The sequence below is a fragment of the Electrophorus electricus genome, chromosome 12, assembly GCF_041902795.1.
Source record: "Electrophorus electricus isolate QZ-2024a chromosome 12, ASM4190279v1, whole genome shotgun sequence".
Lineage (NCBI taxonomy): Eukaryota > Metazoa > Chordata > Actinopteri > Gymnotiformes > Gymnotidae > Electrophorus > Electrophorus electricus.
The window spans coordinates 27,170,001-27,189,137 of NC_137508.1; the positions used below are offsets into that span (position 1 = coordinate 27,170,001).

General features: G+C 42.6%; 1 protein-coding gene and 1 pseudogene across 2 annotated transcripts in view; one reads left to right on the forward strand and one right to left on the reverse strand.

The window, feature by feature from the left end:
• The window catches only part of dctd (dCMP deaminase), a 13,237-nt gene extending 8,794 nt beyond the window's left edge, over positions 1 to 4,443 (reverse strand). Inside the window, exons 1-4 of the mRNA XM_027017957.3 lie at positions 4,262 to 4,443; positions 3,346 to 3,439; positions 2,889 to 3,024; positions 1 to 41 (exon numbers count right to left, since the gene is read on the reverse strand). The exon at positions 1 to 41 is cut by the window's left edge and continues 76 nt beyond it. Of these exons, the coding sequence (XP_026873758.2) occupies positions 1 to 41; positions 2,889 to 3,024; positions 3,346 to 3,439; positions 4,262 to 4,302 (312 nt within the window). The 5' untranslated portion in view covers positions 4,303 to 4,443. The remainder of the gene's footprint in view (positions 42 to 2,888; positions 3,025 to 3,345; positions 3,440 to 4,261) is intronic.
• A 3,820-nt stretch (positions 4,444 to 8,263) lies between these two features.
• On the forward strand, positions 8,264 to 15,834 carry LOC118242243 (deoxycytidylate deaminase-like; annotated as a pseudogene). Its single transcript, XR_014126569.1, has 5 exons — positions 8,264 to 8,428; positions 9,140 to 9,265; positions 10,649 to 10,765; positions 13,292 to 13,388; positions 14,312 to 15,834. The product of XR_014126569.1 is annotated as a deoxycytidylate deaminase-like (transcript).
• The last annotated feature ends 3,303 nt before the right edge of the window (positions 15,835 to 19,137 follow it).

A 19,137-nucleotide genomic window follows, 5' to 3' on the forward strand; every position in this document is an offset into this window, starting at 1 on the left:
AGAGTTCTTATTCATGATGGCGTTGAGCTCTGCGTGGCACACTGTTCAACACAGAGGAGCAGAACATGTTTTATTTAAACAATAAATACCAGCCTGGAAAAAGGAGCAGATTTCTCCCTCCCTCAGTCCCACACACCCACGTGTGGTATCCACCCACAGAATGGCTCTCTCTCGGTCACAATCAAAACAAATCAGCTGCCGCCACAATTTCTCAGCCTTAACGGGGGGGGGGAGAAAAGACTAAGAGAGGCGCACGCAGAAGGAGAAGTGTGTGAGAGTCTGAACAGATGTCTGCTCTCCACCACATCAGGCACAAAGTCCCGGGCTAATCAGTCCCTCGCCCAAAGTTAATTACTACAACGAAGAGGCCCATCAGTGGCTGGAGAGCAGCACACCATCTCAGCCACACACTCCTACAGCAAAAGCCCTAGAACCAGAGAGAGAGAGAGAGAGACAGCGAGAGAGAGACACAGCGAGAGAGAGAGACAGCGAGAGAGAGAGACAGCGAGAGAGCAGACAAAGAAACAGCAGAAAGTACAGACGAGTGTGCAGAATGAAAGAATTGGAAGAGATACATCAATAATTCTCTCTCTCTCACACACACACTCTACAGGGAGAAAGCACACATCAGTGCTCAGCAGCTTGACAGAGAAGGAGCAGGATGAGTGGCAGACGTCATGGCTCCCTGGGACACCAGAGATGGCTCAACTCGTCAAATCTGAACTGCCTTCATCTGCATCGTCATGGCGACCACCATTATCACCTTTTTACAATTTATCAGAATTAGTACAAATTGATAAATATATCAAAATTCTCATTTCAATTTTCCTTGCTATTTGCCATAATACTATTTTATATATATATATATATGAAAAAAAGAACTTACAGGTGTTTTTTCCCCACTTTCTAAAACAGGCCGCGAGCATTCCAACTTTATAACTGGTTTCTTGGCGCCATCTAGTGGCTACTAGAACAACATCATTTACTAGTCGCCTGGCCTCGCCTAAGGTCTCCGCCCATTCAGTGAGGCCTCCCTAAAAGAGACAACTACACCTTCAGGATTTATGCCAGACTGTAATCAGAAACTCATTCAATCTACAGTCTCAAGTCCCCCTTTTATTGATGACTGTTCGATTAAAAAAAGTTAAATAAGAACGTCATGCCAAATAAGTGCTGGTATGTGTATGTACTGCATGCAGTTTGAAATACAGGCAGAGCAACATGGAGAATTGCTACGTACTGCAACTGTGATGTGGTTTGCAATACATTAAGACAAAGTAAAATTCTTAATGTGACATGGTTAAGAGCCACTCCATTATATCCTGACCAAAATATTTACACTTGCTGGACCACAGGAGCATCACATTTCACCAAAATACCAACAGAACAATCATTTGGTGGGTCTAATACGGGTCAGGAAGCTCACAGCATGCACACACACCAAAAAACAAACAAACAAACAAACAAACACAAACAAAAAAATCCACAACACAAATCACAGCATTTCCTAAACCAGTATTGCCAACGCCACTACTGGGATAACGATATAATCGCCCAGCTCTTGCTGAAAACACATCTGGCGAGTGGATCAGGCAGCAGGACCGGCTCGGCAGGTCAGGCACACAATTACCCTCTGAAGGTACGGCACATTTCTGAGCCTGAACCACAGCAGCGCCTGTAATTGAGAAGCCGTGGGCCACAAGCTGCCCAGTCCATACCGCAGGCAGGTGTGGGGCCTCTCCAATGTGCCTAGAGGGGCAACCCGGCTAAAAACAGGAAAATGAGCTGAATAAATTAGTGAGGGCTAATGACTCAGGCCAGCTTCATTATACCCGAATGAAAACAAGGTAAAAATTGATTCTGCACATTTCTGAAAATGCTGGCAGTGGCTTTGTTCATGCTTTGGCATTAATTACTGTCCAAGAAAAACAACACCAAGCAGCAATCAGAACTAGAATTCAATCACAAAAAAATAAGAATTGATCTAGAGCCTTCGCTCAAATTCTAGCCTTCCCCACTAATAGTGCCCACAGCTGCCCCCTGGTGGGCTAATTTAGGACTACAATGGATTAGAATTTTTTTGATTAAGGCCAATGTCCAGGACATTTTAGCACACGCGCGCGCGCGCACACACACACACACACACACACACACACACACACACACACACACACACACACACACACACACACACACACACACACACACACACGGTCTAGGTTGTGTGGGGAGATTAAAACAACTGGATACAGCCTTTATACAGTCTGATACAATTCTTACATTTCCCTGACAATGTATCATCATATAGATAAGGACATATTGAAACAATAAATCAACTTCACTAACCTACATTATCCTGCTTTTGTAACATTAAAAAGGCAATAATATAAATGAATATATATAAACAGGTCAACACTGGGGACATAAGGACTTTAGTATCACTGAATGTACTTGTAGATTGTAAACAGCTTTTTTTATACTAAGCATATGTATAATATGCATTTGTAAATTTGCAATTTAGAGGTCTCAACATTTCTTAATGATAGAGACATCAGGTCCTCTCCTAGTTGAGGAAGCCACATTATAGCATCATATCTTAACAACAAGGCCATTCTCAAGATACATGTATCTGTATATATACTAATTATATACCATCTGTATATATACTAATTATATACTATATGTATATATACTAATTATATACTATATGTATATATACACCAATTCCCAGAGATGTCAATGGGTGAAGGAAAAAAGAAAATTAAAAACAAACAGGAAAGATACTAAATTATCAAAGAAAATCTAAATAAAGAAGGAGGGTTTCTCGGGCAGGTGGAAGGTGGTTGAAGGTAGATGGTTTGTAGCCACTCCAGCTCAGGTAAACTCACCATACGGGTATTTTGTGTCCAGCCTGTCCTCAGCAGACCGAGACCAGGGCAAAAGGTCGTCGTCACAGCCATTGGGCATCCCGTTGTAGCCGATACCCACAATCTTGTTCTCCGGATTCACTATACAGGCACCCACCTACCAAACAGTTTACACCAGATCGGCATCAGTTACATACATCATGCTTCATCAATCTCTCTCCACAAAGCTTTTAGAAGCTGAAATATTGCAAAACGTCACAGCACGCAAATGTGCTTGCTAACAAATCATTTATTTTGGTGTGCATTTATTATAAGATTATTTTCCAATATAGAGCCCACAATTACTTTATCAGGCTGCTCCAGACTCAGACATGTGATTAGAAAATTTACTGTCTGTACCAACCTTAGATGTTCCAGATGAACTTTAGGAGTTTAAACTTATCACTCTAATGATTTAACGAACAGTCATCCCTGATACCTGCGAGTTTGGATCCTTGCTCCTCTGAGCGGACAGGAAGGCAACACTCATGAAATATTCAGGCCAATCCAGATAGTCCTGCCTCTTCCTCGTCCTGTAGGCACAATATTGAAGAGGAAGCGGCCATCACCAGGGAGCATCAAACAAGTGCAGCGCTTACAGGAGAAGGCTGGCATAACACGGTCTCAGAAACGCCTCGTAGTCCACAGGCCCGAGCGTGTCAGAGCAAGACGAGACACACACCTCTCCATACAGAGGAAAAGTAAGAAGGACAGAGAGAAAACAAGCGTGAGAAAGGAAGGGTAGAATAGGGCGTTAGTGAGAGTGCGACAGAAAACCAATAAAAGATACGGCATCCTAAAAAGTCTCCTACTTCTTAACCAATTTACGATATAAATTAGGATGACAACGACATTTTAGTTGACTCATGCAGAAATACATGCAATTCCAAAACGTTAAAACACTTTTCTTTCAAATGAACGCCCTTGATGGGTCGGGGGTGTTTGTGTAGGTGAGAGGAACACTGACCAGCAAAAAAAAAAAACTACGTAAAAGAAAGAAAATTACGGAACACTCAAACAGGCCGTTCCTCGGACTTTCTCTAAGGCACATAATAATATAAGTAATACTATACTTTACTGCAATGTATTAGAACTCATAAGCCTATTAACCTACAGTCCAGATTTTGTATGAACAGAAACGTTTCACAGTGATCACAACAAATAATTAAAACCATACTGCAATCAATCACTGGAAATCTGACATCTTAAGTCACTGGAAAACAATACTTCGCAGTCAGGGAGAGTTTCACAAACTACCATGAGGTCCATCTCCCACATTCTCAGCAGTCTTCTTCCCCAGTGGCGTGCCGGTCAGGACGCCACGCGTATATTTCATGAGCAATGTGTAGTCTTACCAGTTACACGGGCTCATCCCTCGGCCTTCTGCTCGGCTCATCCTAGATCGGTACAAAGTACTTCTTCCCTACTGAAACACCCTCTCAGCTCTCTCCGAAGGGCTTCTCCAACACGCCGCCCAACATTTACCGACCAGAACGGACGCAGCTAAACTCCCGCGAAAAACTGTGTGGACTCAACTAAACTCCCGCGCAAAACGTTAGGGCGGGAATAGCGTGAATTGTTGAAGAACACCATCGCTGCGCGTAAATATCGCAGTTTATATGCAATACATGTTTATAACATGGCATACAAGGGAGACGTTACGTGGACATACTTTTTATTGCATAACATTTTAGAAACGCTAAAATACTTTATTGATAGGAATTTAAACGCAGTGATTTTATTATAGTTATTCAGGGGTCTTTTTGTTTTCATATTCTTCCCCATTTTATATCTTATTCTTTGTATTCTTTTTTAAAAAAATATTTAGTATTTCTGTTTTCACATGGCAACAGACAGTCATACAGGCATTTTACTAAACACAGTATTTTATGACTATGTGTAGCTGTTTTAAATTGTTATGTGTATGACTGTGTGTTTTGTGTTGTGTATATATGCCCTTTGTTTGTTGTTGTGTATATATGCCCTGTGTTTGTTCTTGTGTATATATACCCTGTGTTTGTTCTTGTGTATATATGCCCTGTTTTTGTTCTTGTGTATATATGCCCTGTTTTTGTTCTTGTGTATATATGCCCTGTTTGTTGTTGTGTATATATGCCCTGTGTTTGTAATTGTGTATATATACCCTGTGTTTGTTCTTTTGTATATATGCCCTGTGTTTGTAATTGTGTATATATACCCTGTGTTTGTTCTTGTGTATATATATATAACTTCTGTTTGCTCAGTCTTGCGGCTGGTCATTGTTAATCCAGGCCTCTGACATGTTTGCTTTTCGTAGTTGTTATCCAAGCCATTGGATTTTTGTGTATCCCAGAACTCTTTGTGTTGGTAATTTGACCCTGGACCATTCTTACTACTCTGATTTTGGATTTGCCCCTAATAAATCTCGCTCTTCTCAGGGAATGCATCCGCATAATGCATAATAATTTTACTTATAACTAATAATTTGTCTTATTTGGTCATGTAAGATTTCTAGAAAGCATAAATAGGAGTGGTTATTTTGTTTACAATAAACAAGGTAAGCAACATACAAGTGACTTGATTAGAATAATGCAAATTAATAAGAAACAAGTAATGAAGAGAATAAAGAAACCATGGACAATCATCAAATTTAAGCAGATAATCACAACATGAAATTATATTATGATAGCCATACATTATTGGCTGATGACCATTTGACATCATAGTAGTTTAATTTTTAGTTTGTGGAGCTGTGATGAAAACCATATCTCCGAGGAATAAGGAAAATTGGGTTATCCTGGAAAGTTTTTGAGTCCGATGGAATTTATGATCACAGCTCCTTGAAGTATATTCAGGCTGGTAACAGGTTCCTGCATTCCAATTTGTAGTTTTCTGACACCTAAGAATAGGAGGAAGTGTCACAAATCCTGGCCAGCAATCAGCTAGGCCATTTTATGGTTTAGTTGCTTGGCACGTGGCACCAGTGGAGTCCTGGTTCCTGTCTGTGGGCCAGGCGTGAGAGAAAGCCCACTCTGATCAGATCAAAGTTTCATCACGTGTGCAGTGGCGAGTAAAGGGTCCCCTCCAGCAAGCATTCTTCACCATTGTAATAAATAATGACACCAAAAAAAAGTGAAATGTAAACTTATTATTTCAAAACTTAACAATAACATTTTAAAAACTTGTGATTCAAAAATATGAGTACTACAGCAATGGAAAATACAATAAAAAACAGACCACACTGCACATATCCAACAATAATGTATACCAATAAACGTTGGTAATTTAGAATACACTTCCAAATGTCCTTGCATCTAAATTTCATAACTTCATTCATAGCTAGACATGTAGCTTTCATCAGTTAGCTACAGAAAAACTAATGTGAAAGTTAGCTGATTTCCACTTCCAAATCATTGCATTACTTGTGTCTTATAAAACGACAGGTACAACATTTCTGTAGAAATTGCATACACCATGTTTTTTTTCAGTAGCAAACCCAAGAACAAGATGACTGGTTCTGTCATCCTGCTAGGCTAGTTTGTCCTGACTCTGACTCACGTCTTGGCCAGCCGAGCTGGACACACTAGGATGCTCTGCTAACTATGTTATCAAGTGTATCTTCCCCACGGGCTAGACTAGCAGCGCGTAGTTATTTAGCATTATATTTATCTGCTCCACTCACCACTGTCATGGGTTATTTTCTCCTCTGCCTCTATTTTATTCTTTCTCTTTTGATTACCAGAGGTAGAACTCCTCTTCATTTTTGTTTACTGGCTTTTGTAGCTGAAAATTTGTTGTCAATATTAAACAATCATACATGCTACTTGTGTTGAGGGGATTCGAGTGGCGTGCCCTTAGGGTATTCAGGTCTCATACTGTCATACTGCAAACTTCGCACATTGCCACTGCTGTAGCTTAAAGTTTGTCAGCCTTCTGGGGCCTCTCACTGGTCTGGTGGCAACCCCTCCCCCAATTACTGCATTTACAGCCTTTGGCAGACGATCTTATCCAGACCTTCTTACTAAAGTGCTTTGTCATTTACTCATAGAATACATCCTAGTGCAGTACAGTAGGTTAGAGTCCAACAGACCAATGAACTAGGATATTGTAGAAATACAGGGATCACTGCTGATGGCTAGAAGTGCAAAGTGGCGGGAACAGATAGGAGGAAGTGGTGTTTTACTGTGGCTACGAAAAGGCTGCAGAAAGGTCTAGAATCAAGACAGTAGATAGTTTGGCAGCTTTGGCAGCATAAAGTTTCTCTGTCACTGCTATTAGGGCTGTTTCTGTTTAATTTACTGGTTTATATCCAGACTGATTGGGATTGTGGAGCTGGTTCTGGGTGAGAAAAAGAGATAATTGATTGTAAACTTCTTGTTCAAATGAACTCTAGAGCAGTGGGAGCTCAGTGGTTAGAGTACTTGACTTGTAATTGGGAGGTTGCTGGTTTACTGCCAAGTTGCCACTGTTGGGCCCCTGAGCAAGACCCTTAACCCTCAAGTTGCACTCATAATTGTAAGATGCTTTGGATAAAAGTGTCAGATAATGTAAATGTAGCTTTTGAGAGGAAAGAGAGAAGAGATACTGGTCTGTAATTGGTTATGTTGGAGCCGTTGAGTGTGACCTTTTTAAGGATTGGTACTAACCTGGCAGTTCTGAATGCAGTTTGTACATGTCCAAAGGATAAGGAGCTGTTATCATATAGGTTACTGCCACATTACAATTTCTTAGACAGAACAGTAAGCTGAACAGGAAGCTTACAGGAAGCTTACAGGAAGCTTACTGTTCTGTCTAAGTAGTAGTTCTGTCCACCATTTCACTGCGAGTTATACTGTGTATGACTATGTATGTGACGAATAAACCAAACTTGAAACTTGAATATAAGTGAATCTCATTTTGTACTGTACTGATCTTTGTTGGTCAAGATTTCACACTGCATAACAATGAATCTCTACCTGTTCTCAGTAATCCTTGTTCATTTTGTTTTTTGTTTTTTTGATGATCACAGCTGAAATAATTTGCACAAAGCATGGTTTATGTTTCAGTTATAATATAACCACAGTTAAAGAAAGTCCAAATTAAAACCAAGTAAAGACTCCAAATTGGCTGTTTTCCTGTTGCTTTTTGATATAGCAGTCTGTTTAACTCTGTTTAACTCTACTTATGTCTTTCTGTTCCTTACCGTTCCTCTTCCATGTACTGACTATAATTAAGAGTGTCTGTACTCTTCCTCTCTGCTCCTACCCTAAATTGTATCTGTATGCTTTTTTTTTCTCCTTTAATTTTATTGTTGGCAAAAACTTTCCAGAGGTGATAGATCTTGGGATATAATACGCCATATTATTCTTCTGTCTTATGTGAAGCACGTTGAATAGCAAATGTGTATGAAAAGTGCTGTACAAATAAACCTGCCTTGCCCCTCCCACTATGGTAACTACAGCAGTTACCAGGGAAGAAGAGCAGAAGACATCCTACAGCATGAAGTTTACTTCATGGGTGTTGCTTTGCTGAGCGCCCAGAGGAGCAAAGATCCAAACACACAGGTATGAAAGCTCACTCGTCTTTCACCGGTCTCCCACAACGTCAACCTATTTATCTGTGTGTCTCTGTTTAGCTGATCTCAACTAACTGTACTTCTGCATGTACTAATTTGTGACTGTTGGATTCAATCACAGAAACCTGCTATTAGTGCAGTTCAGTCCAACACATTTTCAGGCATGTTAGCTGGTTTTCTCCTAAATTTCATAAGACAAAACAAGAAAAGATTATATATATATATTATACACTACTACTAAACTTACTATAAATCAAAACCTATAGGAATGATCGGGTGTCCCAGTAGAATTGGCCATTAGACGTCTTATGTAGGTTGCTCCGAGAATTTAAAGTATTCTCAGCAAACATGTATGTGGGCAATAATCTTTCATAGTTTTTTATTTTCTTGAGAGGGTCAGTGTTTTGTTGATATGTTAATTTTGCCTTCAGGTGCTGTTACCATTGTGTGGATGAAAGTATTTAGCATTTACCACATATACAAATACATGTAGCCTCTATATCCCACTAACACCTGCCCTTTGGTCAAAATCACACCAATCATGAGAGACCAATAATGGATGTATTGCTGACAGTTGCTCCTCACTTCTGATACATTTGGTTTGCTCAGATATTTCAATGGTTTCATTATCACATTATCACCTCATTTGTTTCTCTCAATTTTGTGCTTAAGATGATTTAATATAAACTCTGCTTTATAGGTTGGGGCCTGTATTGTGGATCAGAAGAATAATGAGAATAAGATTGTTGTGGCTACTGTGACGGTGCTTTTCCCTGGGCTCGAAAATGTGATGAACCAGATCAACTGAAGACCAAATATCTATACGGTGAGTTACCAGCACAGGCATCTATTTGGATATATGTTCAGTTTAAGTTACAAAGTTTGTTTTCACATACTAAACCTATCAAATTTATGATTATGTATTGAAGTACATCGCATCAAACTCCAAAAGCTGTAAATAATTTATATAACCATTGAGGAAGCATTACAATTCTAGCAGGAACGAGGCAAGAGGCAGAACGCAAATGCCAGAGGCATTTATTAACGAGGGAAATACAAACACGAAGGGCAAAATAAACAGAGGCAAGGGGGAAACACTGAGGGTAAATAATACATGGAAAAACGGAAAAACAATGGCGACAACAGTACAACGAGCATAATGTAAACCGGACGGAAGGAACATCGCTTACCAAAACAACTTTCAAACTAGAAGACAAACCCCAGTGCTTAAATAACTAGAACAATCAAGAGAACCAAAACACGGACTGGAACTGAGGAACAGACGAGGAGCGGAGAAAACGAAACCAAGGAATTATACAAGGAAGTATAGGAAAACAAAGGCACAACAGGGAAATATTAAAATAGGGACGCTAGGAGGGTGGCCAATAGTTACAGAAAGCACCATATATCAGACATAGTACATGTGTGTAACTACCTGCTTTCAGATATCACTTCAATGATGAGATCATACTATTAGGCAAATATTAGGATGTATGACACAATAAAAGTTGGCAGAGCAATGTTAAATGGTTTCTCTCATTAGCCCTTTCTTGAACCAAATACAGATACTATTCAAGGCTTACAGTTCATCATTACAAAGTACTTTGTAGTGCGCAAGTGCACACTGCACAGCACATACACACACACACAAACACTGCAATATAAATCACAATCTGTCACTATAAGGCCATATATAGCTATAAACTTTGGAAAGTTTTCCAAAGATAAAAAGTTTATTAAGAAAATAAAAAAGAACAATACAAGAAAGAAATGATAGACACTCCAAAGCACTTCTGTAAGTTGCTCTGGACAAGGGCATTTGCCAAATGTTTAAATTCATTAAATATGAATGTGAACATCAAAGTTAAGAGTTAGTAAACTAGGAATAAAACACCCAACTGAAGAGCCAATCTAGTCAGCTAAATGCAGCCAACCAAGAGCTTGCAGAGTCTACAAAACAAAATAACTTTCATTAAACAGCAAAAAACAAACAGAAAACCAAGCCTGTCCTGTCCTGAAACATTACCTGCAGGATACGGGACACTAAAGTTTTTTGTAGTGATTCCAACCTACTTATATTAACTTTAAACATCAAAAGGGAAAAGAATGCAGCCAAATGTGTGCCTGTATGTGTGTGTGCATACTAGGTTACATTCTTTGGAATGTAATACATTTGTTCAAAGTTATCGTGCTACTCTCTGTTGCACAGTGTGCCACGCGGAGTTGAACGCAATCTTGAACAGCAGCCCCAGGAGTGTGAAGGACTGCTCTATGTATGTGACTCTCTTCCCATGTAACGAGTGTGCCAAGCTCATCATCCAGACAGGTGAGTGCACACCTGCACAGAGCCCCAGGGTTCACCCTCACACCTGCAGCGAGCCCCTGGGTTCACCCTCACACCTGCAACGAGCCCCAGGGTTAATCCTCACACCTGCACCGAGCCCCTGGGTTAATCCTCACACCTGCAGCAAGCCCCTGGGTTAATCCTCACACCTGCACCGAGCCCCTGGGTTAATCCTCACACCTGCACAGAGCCCCAGGGTTCACCCTCACACCTGCAGCGAGCCCCTGGGTTCACCCTCACACCTGCACAGAGCCCCAGGGTTCACCCTCACACCTGCACAGAGCCCCAGGGTTCACCCTCACACCTGCACAGAGCCCCAGGGTTCACCCTCACACCTGCAGCGAGCCCCTGGGTTCACCCTCACACCTGCACAGAGCCCCAGGGTTCACCCTCACACCTGCACAGAGCCCCAGGGTTCACCCTCACACCTGCAGCGAGCCCCTGGGTTCACCCTCACACCTGCAGCGAGCCCCAGGGTTAATCCTCACACCTGCACAGAGCCCCAGGGTTCACCCTCACACCTGCAGCGAGCCCCTGGGGTCACCCTCACACCTGCAGCAAGCCCCAGGGTTAATCCTCAGACCTGCACGGAGCCCCTGGGTTAATCCTCACACCTGCACTGAGCCCCAGGGTTAATCCTCACACCTGCAGCGAGCCCCAGGGTTCACCCTCACACCTGCACTGAGCCCCTGGGTTAATCCTCACACCTGCACGGAGCCCCTGGGTTCACCCTTAGACCTGCACGGAGCCCCTGGGTTAATCCTCACACCTGCACCGAGTCCCAGGGTTAATCCTCACACCTGCAGCGAGCCCCTGGGTTCACCCTCACACCTGCAGCGAGCCCCTGGGTTAATCCTCACACCTGCACCGAGCCCCTGGGTTAATCCTCACACCTGCACAGAGCCCCTGGGTTAATCCTCACACCTGCACCGAGCCCCAGGGTTAATCCTCACACCTGCACCGAGCCCCTGGGTTAATCCTCACACCTGCACAGAGCCCCTGGGTTAATCCTCACACCTGCACCGAGTCCCAGGGTTAATCCTCACACCTGCACCGAGCCCCAGGGTTAATCCTCACACCTGCACAGAGCCCCTGGGTTAATCCTCACACCTGCAGCAAGCCCCTGGGTTAATCCTCACACCTGCACCGAGTCCCAGGGTTAATCCTCACACCTGCACCGAGCCCCAGGGTTAATCCTCACACCTGCACAGAGCCCCTGGGTTAATCCTCACACCTGCAGCAAGCCCCTGGGTTAATCCTCACACCTGCACCGAGCCCCTGGGTTAATCCTCACACCTGCAGCGAGCCCCAGGGTTAATCCTCACACCTGCACAGAGCCCCAGGGTTCACCCTCACACCTGCAGCGAGCCCCTGGGGTCACCCTCACACCTGCAGCGAGCCCCAGGGTTAATCCTCAGACCTGCACGGAGCCCCTGGGTTAATCCTCACACCTGCACTGAGCCCCAGGGTTAATCCTCACACCTGCAGCGAGCCCCAGGGTTCACCCTCACACCTGCACTGAGCCCCTGGGTTAATCCTCACACCTGCACCGAGCCCCTGGGTTCACCCTCACACCTGCACGGAGCCCCTGGGTTAATCCTCACACCTGCACCGAGTCCCAGGGTTAATCCTCACACCTGCAGCGAGCCCCTGGGTTCACCCTCACACCTGCAGCGAGCCCCTGGGTTAATCCTCACACCTGCACCGAGCCCCTGGGTTAATCCTCACACCTGCACAGAGCCCCTGGGTTAATCCTCACACCTGCACCGAGCCCCTGGGTTAATCCTCACACCTGCACAGAGCCCCTGGGTTAATCCTCACACCTGCACCGAGCCCCTGGGTTAATCCTCACACCTGCAGCGAGCCCCAGGGTTCACCCTCACACCTGCACTGAGCCCCTGGGTTAATCCTCACACCTGCACCGAGTCCCAGGGTTAATCCTCACACCTGCACCGAGCCCCTGGGTTAATCCTCACACCTGCACTGAGCCCCAGGGTTAATCCTCACACCTGCAGCGAGCCCCTGGGTTAATCCTCACACCTGCACCGAGTCCCAGGGTTAATCCTCAGACCTGCACGGAGCCCCTGGGTTAATCCTCACACCTGCACTGAGCCCCAGGGTTAATCCTCACACCTGCAGCGAGCCCCAGGGTTAATCCTCAAACCTGCACGGAGCCCCTGGGTTAATCCTCACACCTGCACCGAGCCCCTGGGTTCACCCTCACACCTGCACCAAACCCCTGGATTCCTGACTCTTGATTCACTGAAATGAGCCCACTCAGGTCGAGCCCAGTATAAAAATACCATCACCTGACTTGAACTAGATTAACACAACCATGCTTTTGGTACATGTAAATATTTTGGACACAGCAGCAAATACATGAGTATGTGTTGGGGGGAGGCATTTATATGCCACCCCTTCCTACCTTAGCACTGTGTCTGTCAGAGGTGTGCGTGTATGTGTATGTCTCTCTACATCTCTAACTCTCAACATTCTTTTTCCCTACAGGTATAAAAGAGGTCATTTACTTGTCAGACAAGCGCAAAGACCAAAAAAGCACGATTGCATCCAAACGTTTGCTGGGCATGGAGCATGTCCCGTACAGGTGGGTCTCCTGAACCCTGAGAGACTGGGGTTGACAAAACATTAATGTACATCCTTGAGATGACTCACTGCTCTATACCACAACAGGGTTTCTCCACTTTGTCTGCTTGTGTGTTTTCTCTTTTTTGCACATTCTCTTCCCTTCTTTCTTTCATAGTCTGTATGAGTCTTTGATCCCTTTTCCAGTGACTTGATGGTATTTCAGTTTTTGAGAAAGCAAATGTATGTTTATATATAAGTGAATCTCATTTTTGTGTTTTTCCCTAATTATTTTGGGTTTTGAGGTGTTTTTCTGTTTTTGTGTTTGTTTGTTCAGGTGTTATGCACAAAGAAAGAGAATTGAAATAAACTTTTATGCATCTTAACAACAACTAGACATGAATTGGTCCAAAATGTGAATGACAAGCTCTTCTGGTGTACTGAATTCTACTGAAATCCTTAATATTACTGAAATGCTGAATCACAGATGTTACAGGAATAGAAACCATAATTTTCCTCAGAGTTTAATCACATGCCGTAGTAACAGCACTGTCGGTCTTGTTTTGAATAGCATATCTACTGCACTGTATAACATGTTGACTGTTATAGAACAGTTCACATAAAACAAATAAAACAGCACTCCCACACTTCATAAGATGCAGTGTCTTTTATAAAAGTAGAAATGGACTGGGACAACACAAAAAGGCCCAAAGACTTATTTCCATTATGGTCCCATAGTGCTGCAGAATTAGAATCTACTCTGAGAGGAACTCAGCCATAAATGATTACAGAATTTAAATGTTTTATAAGTGATCCTCTCAGAAACTAAAAGTGATTTGATGCTAGAGCTGCGTGTGAATGTAACCAGACACAAAACCAACAACAACAAACTCTTCTCTGCTGAGTCCTTTGCCTCTTCCTTTTATATTGTCCTCTGCTCACCAGAAAACCTGCTGTGGATCGGGATGGGGGTTACCGGAGAGGCAGAGGCAAAACCTGGAACACAGAATGCAGACATACAGGCGGACAAAACACCCCCGCCCTTAAGTGTGGACTTCTCCCCAGAAGTTCTACGTTAGGAAATAAAGCTAAGCCTGGGACAGGGTATCTGCTACCATATTCTTACTTCCCTTTTTGTGTAGGATATTCAGGTTGAACCCCTGTACAATGAGGGACCAGCTCATAAGACGCTGGTTGGTGTTTGCCATACGGCTAAGAAAGACCAAGGGATCATGGTCAGTATATGCCGTAACTGGCCGAGAACTGCCTCCAGTATAAACTTCAGAATGCTGCAGCACTAACAAAAGAGCAAGTGCCTCTTTTTCTATGGTGCTGTATGTTAATTTTTTATAATTTATTTAATTTAGTTTTACAAATTTCTTTGAGAAATAACAACCAGGGTGTTCTAAGCCTTGGGTATCCTCCTGTATGAGGACGGCAGCAGTACCTACGCCACTGGCATCAACCTCCAATACAAAGGGACGCGGGAAGTCAGGCACAGCCAGAACGGGTGTATGGCATAATGCTTTAATAGCTATTGTCCATGTTGTAATGGTCTCCTTGTCTCATGTTGTTTCACTTTCTCCAGTCCCGTTCCAGTCCTTGTTTTGGTATTTACTGTTCATGATTTGCACCTGTGTCTTGTTTAGTGTGCATTAGTTCATGTATTTAAACCCTGTCTTGTGGCCTGTGTCGGCTGTTCATTCTGTGAATTTTGAGTGGTAAGGAGGGGGACGTATGTGTGGAGAAGAGTGAGGTGTATGACAGGCAAATCCAGAGTCATTAAAGTCGTCAGACTAGTCCAGGGTCATAGAGCCAACATGGAGAGTCAGAGAATACATAACAAGGGCTCAGAAGTAACATATGTGGATAAGAGAAAAACAAACGTGCTTTGATATACACTTACAGACTTGCATATAAATACGGGTTTTCATAAACATACAATGAACAGCCAAGACACAAGGAATAAGATGGGTTTTAAATACATTAACTTAAAGCTAGGCATGAGGAGCAGTTGAAAGTAATGACGGGTGTAGAAAACCAAACGAGGGACTGAGTAAACTGTAAGGTACTGGGGAGTATAATCTCACCGAGATCTTCTCCATCCGGAGTCAGAAACTCTCCAACATATATAAACATACACCTCATTTCATTATATTTCATTAAAGCCAGTTACACTGAATGTGTGTGCGGTGAGTAATCTTTCAGACTTTAGTACGCTTACTTGGTCCAATAAATAGCTTTTCAGAAGACAATAAAGAATGTGTGTCTGTGTGTGTGAGAGCAAGCTCAGAGAACATTGGAGCGAATAGCAGCGAGGCAGGAATTGTGTCACATTCACCACCTGTGCTACTGTGAGCCGATGTGATTCTACTCCTTTCATCAGGACTGGCTGCAAGACTACGTCTATGCTGACCTGCTCTATAAGAAAAGCAAGTGGGAAACCACTTGCAATGCTACTTTTCTGCCATTAGGTGTCTCTGTATGGCTTAACTGATGATGGCCTTTTGCAAATATTTTGCCAGGTAACCCATCTAGGTCAGTATGTTATAAATGACTAATTAATATGCGTTTGGTTCTGTGATTATTCAACAAGTGAAAGACCTGTGGTATGGCTCACTTTACTGTTTGAGCCTCTCATGTTCTCGGAGGAGTTGAAGGAGACAGATGATATCATTGAGCTATTTAGGTGAGCAGGTCCCAAACAGGCTGTAGAGGAGGCTTCTCTGCTTTGAACCTCTTCTTTCTCTCCCATCATGATGCACATGCTGGTATATCTGTCATGAAAAACTGCAGTCGGTGCTATCACATCTCAAACCTCTGACATCGTTCAGCACCGGTTTCTCAACAATCAAAAGATCAAATAATCATCAAATAATCAAAATTATTTGGAGCTACTCTCAGTTGGCTCTGCATAGCTTTGTGCAGTCAGCTAGCCCCTTCCTGTGTGGTGAAGGCAGTTTCCTGTGTGGTAATGTCTTTCAGGTAGGTGGATGGTCTGATGTTGAGGTCTGCAGGGAAGTCAATGCCGACAGAGAACTTTGCTAGGCAGAAGGCCAGACACTACAACTCCCCCAACCCAGTAAATTATGTGACCTGATTATTCCAGGTCATAAACAAAAGTCCACAAAAATAAACATTTCCTATGAGTGGGCTAAGAGAATTTGGTTGTCATTTGTTGGTTTTTAAATCTATAAGTATCATGATTGCTTATTAAGATGAGACGTCTTCACTTCTTAAGATCTCATCCTTCCTTTTTCTAATTTTACATGATTGCCTTCTGATTCAGCCTCACATATCTGAAGATTTACTGTGTAACTGACCTTTTAACCTCTGACTTTTCAAAACCATCATAGTACCATGTAGGAGAGTGTGGTACACCTGGTGCAGGTGCTGAAACCCTGTGTCTGACACACCTGCCGCAGGTGCTGAAACCCTGTATCTGACACACCTGGCGCAGGTGCTGAAAGACCTGCGTCTGACACCTGGTGCAGATGCTGAAAGGCCTGTGTCTGACACACCTGGCGCAGGTGCTGAAACCCTGTATCTGACACACCTGGCGCAGGTGCTGAAAGGCCTGTGTCTGACACACCTGGCGCAGGTGCTGAAACCCTGTATCTGACACACCTGGCGCAGGTGCTGAAAGGCCTGTGTCTGACACACCTGCCGCAGGTGCTGAAACCCTGTGTCTGACACACCTGGGCCCTTTGGAGAAGACTGAGCTCTGCTTCACCTGCGTCATCTCCACATGGACCAGCTTACAACAGTCAAATATCCGAATGCCACTTTAAGATAACACCTCAAATGAGTTTTCTTAAATAAAGAATGGCTTTGCTAGAAACAAATTATACCTTGGTCCAAATTACACTCAATGGGAGATTCTCCTGTGGAAAGTAGGTTTATGTGTCAGTACTGTTTGTTAACTTACATGTAAATGTTTAAGTAGTGATACCAATCCTTGCTTACCTCTGTATGAATTACCTTAATAATTTGCTTTCTTAGTGAGAGGAACATCAAATATAAACACTATCTGGTGTCCTTCACTAAAGACAAAGAAGACACAGAAAAAGCCAAGACATTCATTGACAAGGCCAAGTGAGTCATTTTTCCTGTGTGAGGTATGGTGGTCTTGGAAATTAATACAGACATCTGAAACCTAAAGCAAGAAATATCAGCCCATTGTTCACTTCCTAAAGGTGTGTGGATTTATTGTAGTTTTATTGTAGATCTGAGGTAAGTGAAGTTGGTTGAATGCTGAGAATTCTTGACTGACCTTAGCAATTCTCACCTTGTGAATCCTTTGCAGTCATTTTATCTGCTAAATTAAAAAGGGCTGAAATTCACTCTCTTACTGAAAAGTCTATCTAGTGCACCAGTGTCAAAAATGTTGAGCTGGAAAAAGGCTAAATGTTTTTAAAATCACAATTCATTCTGTTTCTGTAATCATTTATCTTGACTTTCTGTGTAGTTAAACCTCTAAGCAGTTAATGTTCCACTGGCACCAGCAAACATATTTGGAAATGAAAACTGCTGTGGAATCCCAGCAAGATGGCAGCCGTGTTGCGTTTGCCAGCTGTGTTGAGTTTGCCATCTGCCACAGAGTGTCTGCTTAAGGTCCCATTATCCTGCATATGATTAACAGTCATACTATCCACACTATTAGAAGCACACAGCTCCATTCACGGTTCCACTTTTTTAGATACACCTGCAGTGGTTTATTGGTGTACAGCTCCACACTGAGGCCCATGTGTTGGCATGCACAGTTTGGCCATCCGCCCTCTACCTTGTTCATAACTGCTCTGTTTCACACCACAGGATTACCTCTGACTGGAGGTAACTACATGGTAGTGTCAAGGTTGTAGGCATTACATTGGTACGAATGTATCAGACACGGCAGTGTTGCTTGAGAGTGAAACAAACCATTGGTAAAGTGTTTGGGGACGGATGACAAACTGTATAGTAACAGACATTTTAAATGCCGACAGACAGGTAAGGACTCAGACAGTCAACAGACAGGTACAGGCCTAGTCAACAAGACAATGTTGTGTGTCTCAGATATGACTGTGAATTATTCATATTACTCAAACAAGCACTGTGGTGATTATTCAAGGCTGCTTGTTTTCTAAGGAGAGAACATTTCCTTTTCATGTAGGACGTCCAGTTTTGTTTATTGTTTTCTCTCATTCTTGAATTATTGTGTGTTCGTTCTCTAAATCTGGCCAAATTCTAAATCTCCTAATCCTTTTGGCATAGATCTAGAGAATAAACTGTTTTGTAGTCCATTAATATCTGTTGTTTATAATAACGTACTGCCATTTTATACAGGACATAACAGTTGCTTGCTTTATGTCTTTTTGTAAAGAATAAAACAAATTCTGATGATTTGTTATGTAGAGGGAGATGACTCAACATCATATAAAACAGCAGATGCTTCTGCCTCGTTTAAGACAAGTAGTTTTAGGTAACACTAGTGTCACAGTGAGATTATATATATATATATATATATATATATATATATATATATATATATATATATATATATATATACTGATAAAATTCCATTTACAATAACGTTATAAAATACTAACGACAAATAACGTGATCATAAAACCATAGTAATATCACCGTAGAGTTACCGTCTACATTCAGTTGCATCCAAGTCTTCGATTCGGCTTTATGATTTTCGACATAACGCTCATATTGAAGTACACCGAATAACAATAATATGCAGTCGGCATTTAATCCTTAACTCGGTACTATCTGAAAACACC